The sequence below is a fragment of the Leguminivora glycinivorella genome, chromosome 14 (assembly GCF_023078275.1).
Source record: "Leguminivora glycinivorella isolate SPB_JAAS2020 chromosome 14, LegGlyc_1.1, whole genome shotgun sequence".
In the NCBI taxonomy this organism is placed as follows: domain Eukaryota; kingdom Metazoa; phylum Arthropoda; class Insecta; order Lepidoptera; family Tortricidae; genus Leguminivora; species Leguminivora glycinivorella.
In genome coordinates this window covers 8801272-8806652 of record NC_062984.1, presented here as the reverse complement: position 1 = coordinate 8806652, position 5381 = coordinate 8801272, and the positions used below count along the sequence as shown (strand labels likewise).

At 40.9% G+C, this 5381-nt stretch overlaps 1 protein-coding gene across 1 annotated transcript in view; it reads right to left on the bottom strand.

Moving 5' to 3' along the window:
- Nucleotides 1–5381, bottom strand: part of LOC125233352 — a 60263-nt gene that overhangs the window by 2466 nt on the left and 52416 nt on the right. The window contains exon 4 of the mRNA XM_048139337.1: nucleotides 572–710. Within this exon, the coding sequence (XP_047995294.1) occupies nucleotides 572–710 (139 nt within the window). The remainder of the gene's footprint in view (nucleotides 1–571; nucleotides 711–5381) is intronic.

The following is a 5381-nucleotide window of genomic DNA, read 5'->3' as shown; positions in this document are numbered from 1 at the left end:
GCGTTGGCTAGCGCTGCCAGAACGGCCCGCTCCCAAATCATATGCTCCCAGTGGTCTGTCATGATACTCATGATGGACGCACATAGAACGCCGTAGTCTAGTACAAGTGACTCACTTTAGCGACTTTTTCGTCCAGTAGCCACTGTAGCGTAGTGCTGGACGCGTTGGCGAGCGCTGCCAGAGCGGCCCGCTCCCACACCACGTGCTCCCAGTGGTCTGTCATGATGGACGCGCATATAACGCCGTAGTCTAGTACAAGTGACTCACTTTAGCGACTTTCTCGTCCAATAGCCACTGTAGCGTAGTGCTGGACGCGTTGGCGAGCGCTGCCAGAGCGGCCCGCTCCCACACCACGTGCTCCCAGTGGTCTGTCATGATGGACGCGCATATAACGCCGTAGTCTAGTACAAGTGACTCACTTTAGCGACTTTCTCGTCCAGTAGCCACTGTAGCGTAGTGCTGGACGCGTTGGCGAGCGCTGCCAGAGCGGCCCGCTCCCACACCACGTGCTCCCAGTTGTCTGTCATGATGGACGCGCATATAACGCCGTAGTCTAGTACAAGTGACTCACTTTAGCGACTTTCTCGTCCAGTAGCCACTGTAACGTAGTGCTGGACGCGTTGGCCAGCGCTGCCAGAGCGGCTCGCTCCCACACCACGTGCTCCCAGTGGTCTGTCATGATGGACGCGCATAGCATCGCCGTTGAGCAACTGAAACAAAAGAGAATCGTACAGTTAGCCAATCAGCGTAGAGGATTTACAGTTGACAGTTTTTCCGTGAGATTTCCAAAGGCTTCCGAATGAAATCGTTTAACAGCACATTATCCGATCCCATGTCGGATGTAGAAAGGATGTCAAAAAAAATGTCAAAGGTGGCTCCTTTAACAGGATATCAGGCCCCGTAGCCGAATGGCATTTCTCCGACGCCAAACGAAAGCGATACGCCGCTGGCCGCTGGCTCGCTGGCGCTGGCTTTGGCGTCGGAGAAATGCCATTCGGCTACGGGGCCAGTTCTATATCCGATATTAGATCGGAAAATGTGAAAACGCTCTAATGGACGCTAACTTGTCTTCTTCCCATATTATTCGGTCTAAAATCGGAAGGTCCTTTTGAAAACTCGTCACGCACTGTAGAGTGTAGGTACTTGAGAATTTCAAGATATTATTATATCTTGAAGTTATTTGTTTTACAAGGGGTCAAAGTAGTTGTTTAACCGCACGTGTCAATATTGATACCCGAGCGAGTGAAAGATTCCAATATTGAACCGCGAGTGCAGCGAGTGGTTCAAAAAGTGGAATCTTGAGCGTTGCGAGGGTTTCAAGGCACGAAGGTTAAACAAACTTTTGCCACCGAGTGAAACACAAAGTTTTTCACCACACCAATACGAACAAAATAAATACTGACTATAAAACATCAAACTAAATCAAATCCATTAATCTATTCAATATTTAAAATCATCATTTAAGTATAGGTAAATTCTATCAACCAGCTTGACATCAAGTTAAAATTTGTATGAAATTACTTTGCACTCTTTTTTTTTTATACTACGTCGGTGGCAAACAAGCGTACGGCCCGCCTGATGGAAAGCGGTCACCGTAACCTATGGACGCCTGCAACTCAAAGAGTGTCACATGCGCGTTGCCACCCCATTAGAAACTTGTAGATAAAATGCAATTTTGCTATCTGTTTTCGAATAGCAAAGTAAGCCTTTACCAGTTAGTGTGGTGAAAACCATTTTATTGCGCTGAAAGCATAAAGTAAGAAGCACATGTACCTAGTTACAGCGGGGATGCACAGATAGCTAGTGAACCCGTCTGAAGTTTGTATTATCTGCAGGTCAATATTTTTTGAACATGCCAAGAAAAACTACGGCTGAATATGTTATTGGACATATCTGAGTACGTAAGAGAAATAGCTGTAATAAATATAACTTTGCCCGGGTAAAGGTTCGCTTATAAATTTAAGAGTGGAATATAAAATAACGATACCATTTTTCACGGTCAGAATGGAGAAAACATAAAAATGGGCAATATAAATAGTAGGGGGCATAATAGATCATTGTCAGTTCCGTTAGACCTATATTGACCGGGATGTAGCTTGTGAATCTTGTGATTACCTTCTTCGTTTTTGTCGAACTCCCGATATTTAGACGCAGACATGCAACACGGTCACGGGTAACTCAATAATAGATTAAAATCCTCTGGTGTTTCGGGTGTCCATGGGCGGCGGTGATCGCTTACCAACAGGCGACCTGTCTGCTCGTTTGCCTCTTATCCCATAAAAAAAAGGTAGTCACGGTTATATACCGGTCAAAATAAGTCTAACGTAATAGATACATTTTATACAAATGTAAACAACAAATTATTGTTTATGGTCAGTCTAGCTGACTCAAGTCTGAGTGAGATTGTCATAAAGTCCGTATATCAAGTGTTACCTGTAATAGTCGCAATACACACTCAGTCGCAAAGCTAAACAAATGGAGCTCATAAATCTGCGGTCACGGCCGGTCACTGAAGGCCACACAAGTAAAGGGCGTCTATGAATACGAGAACAGAACTTCATTGTTTCTTCATATTATTTGACTATTATATATTTGAGATTTATGTACGGAAAAAGTCTCGAAACTCACTGCTGGGAACAGGTTTCCTTTCATATCCATCTCCTTCCAAGGCAGAGCACATGAACTACCAAGTCCCAGTGTCACTCCTGTGACAGGTTGCCAGCCTATCGCCTACGCCACATTTAACACCCTTCATTCTTCACCCGTCACCACACGGGTAATTTTATTTTTATTTTATTTTATTTTATTTATTAGGCACACAAAACAGCTGACATTTACAACATGATATAAAATAGTATACACATAGGTTTTAAGTTAGAATGCCACCCAAAACATGTATGCGCAGCATGAAATAAACACATGTAAGGAACGAAAACTATAACTATTTACAGCTTATACTATAGCTACACTGAATTACACAATAAAACACAATAAATTAATAAATAATAAAAATTAAAAAAAAAACATTAGAGAACAAATGAGACACATATAATAAAATAAAATAGAAACCAAACTTAACATAATGGTGATGGCGATTTTTGGCTGAGAATTTCCATAACTTGTTTCCGGAATACTACAAGCTTAGAGTTGAAAATATCAATATGACTATGTTTTGATACTAGGTCGTTGTACTGTCGTGGTAATAATTATAAAGCTTTGGCAATCAATGCGGTCACCTGAAAGATACACACTTCCAGTTACAATAAAGAATTTCAAAATAGGTATTTTGAAATTCTTTATTCGAAGGTTGTTAAAGAGAAAGGCAAGAATTAGCATAAGATGACGGCCTTTATAAAATTAGACCGAAAAGTTGATGCTTCTTACCTTATACCTAATAGTAGTATAGTAATTATCTACGCAAGGGCAGCAATGTACTTAGTAGTTACATATACATATACCATTTAGGTCCGGTCACACACTCAGTACAAGTGTGTGCCATGTTAATTGCAAGCTAATATTGACTACGAAGGGAGTGTCTACGTCCTTCAATCGCTTTTTGATAGCTACATTGCTCCCATTAGAATAGGTAGGTACATGCCAGTGGCGTAGCGTCGATACAACTCGATTCCCAAGGGGTTCCCTAAAATTCTGCAGTATCTGTAGATGTCCATACAAAACAGATCACAAAACCCCTTCAGCTTTATCAACAAAAATTTTCACGCGCCGCCACTGGTACATTATGATATAGTATTGGAACACATGTAGGTACATTTTTATTAATAGGTAAGGTGAGCCAAAAAGTGTTAATTTGGTTCCTCCTACCTGGGTATTGAATAGTCCCAGTCCCCTTTCTGAACAGATGCCGTAGCCGAATGGCATTTCTGCGACGCGAAACAAAAAAGAAACGCCGCGAAAGGTAGTCTGACTCTGTCACGCCAATACGCACGAGCGATAGAGATAGATATCTACGAGCGTTTCGTGAGCGTTTGTGCCATTTGGCTACGTATCCTGGCGTAGACGATAAAATATCAGGCCGCCCCTATCGCACTTACAAATAGTGCGATAGGGACGGCCTGTTATTTTATCACTTATCGCGCGACCATAATTGCCTGCCTGGATATGTGAAAACATTATACTACTTATTATTGAGTTTTGAATGATTCACGGTTATTTTCATTAGACTTATATTGACCGGGATATAGACCGTGATTACCTTTTTTTTTTTTTTTTTTTTTTTTTGTTTTCCGTGATCATGATGCATGCAACTGCGTCGAAATATCGGGAGCTCGACAAAAATCAAAAAGGTAATCACGGTCTATATCCCGGTCAATATAAGTACTTATTATTGGTACATGTTGTGTACATATATACAATTATGTACACTCATGTTATTTATCTAGGTAGGGAAGGTATCATAAATATTGCGATGTTATCTGTTTGATGACGGCGTTTATGTTTTGAATATTTTATGTGTTACTTTATTACGCTTTTATCGATGAAATGCCAACACTGCGAACAGCTGGTGGTTGGATTTATATATTCATACAGTGTTTATTGTTTTTATAGTATGTATTTATAATAATAATGTTATAATTTAGCCTATAGAGGTCTCGGGCTATAGTCCCGACGCTAGCGCAATGCGGATTAGGGACTTCACATAAATAAAATAAAATAAATAATTAAATAAATATTATAGGACATTCTTACACAGATTGACTGAGGCCCACGGTAAGCTCAAGAAGGCTTGTGTTGTGGGTACTCAGACAACGATATATATAATATATAAATACTTATATATATAGAAAACATCCATGACTCAGGAACAAATATCTGTGCTCATCACACAAATAAATGCCCTTACCGGGATTCGAACCCGGGACCGCGGCGCAGCAGGCAGTGTCACTACCGACTGCGCCAGACCGGTCGTCAACATACACTTTTAGCCCTATAAGCCCTATACGCTCCTTTCCATCTAAAATTTCAACAGGTTCTAATAAAATAGTTATTTGGGGGGCATACAAGGGGGCAAAGTTGTATTTTCACGCCGAGTGTGGAATTGAAAAACGAGCAAGTGAAAGGATTCTATAGTTGAACCACGAGCGAAGCGAGTGGTTCGAGAATAGAATCCCGAACTTGCGAGTTTTTTAACACACGAGAAGTAAAATACATTTGCATTGCACCCGAGTGTAACACAAAACTTTTCCCCTCATTGTAGCGAGGAAACTACAACGCAAAAAATGCGTTTATCACTGCTTGCAGTAGTTCCACAGGTGGTAAATCATCTTTATTACTATATTCACCTACTTTTATTAATTTTAAAGTAGTTAATTTGACTTTATTCAAGGTCAAATTACTTTACCCGCTAGTGGATAAAATGCGTT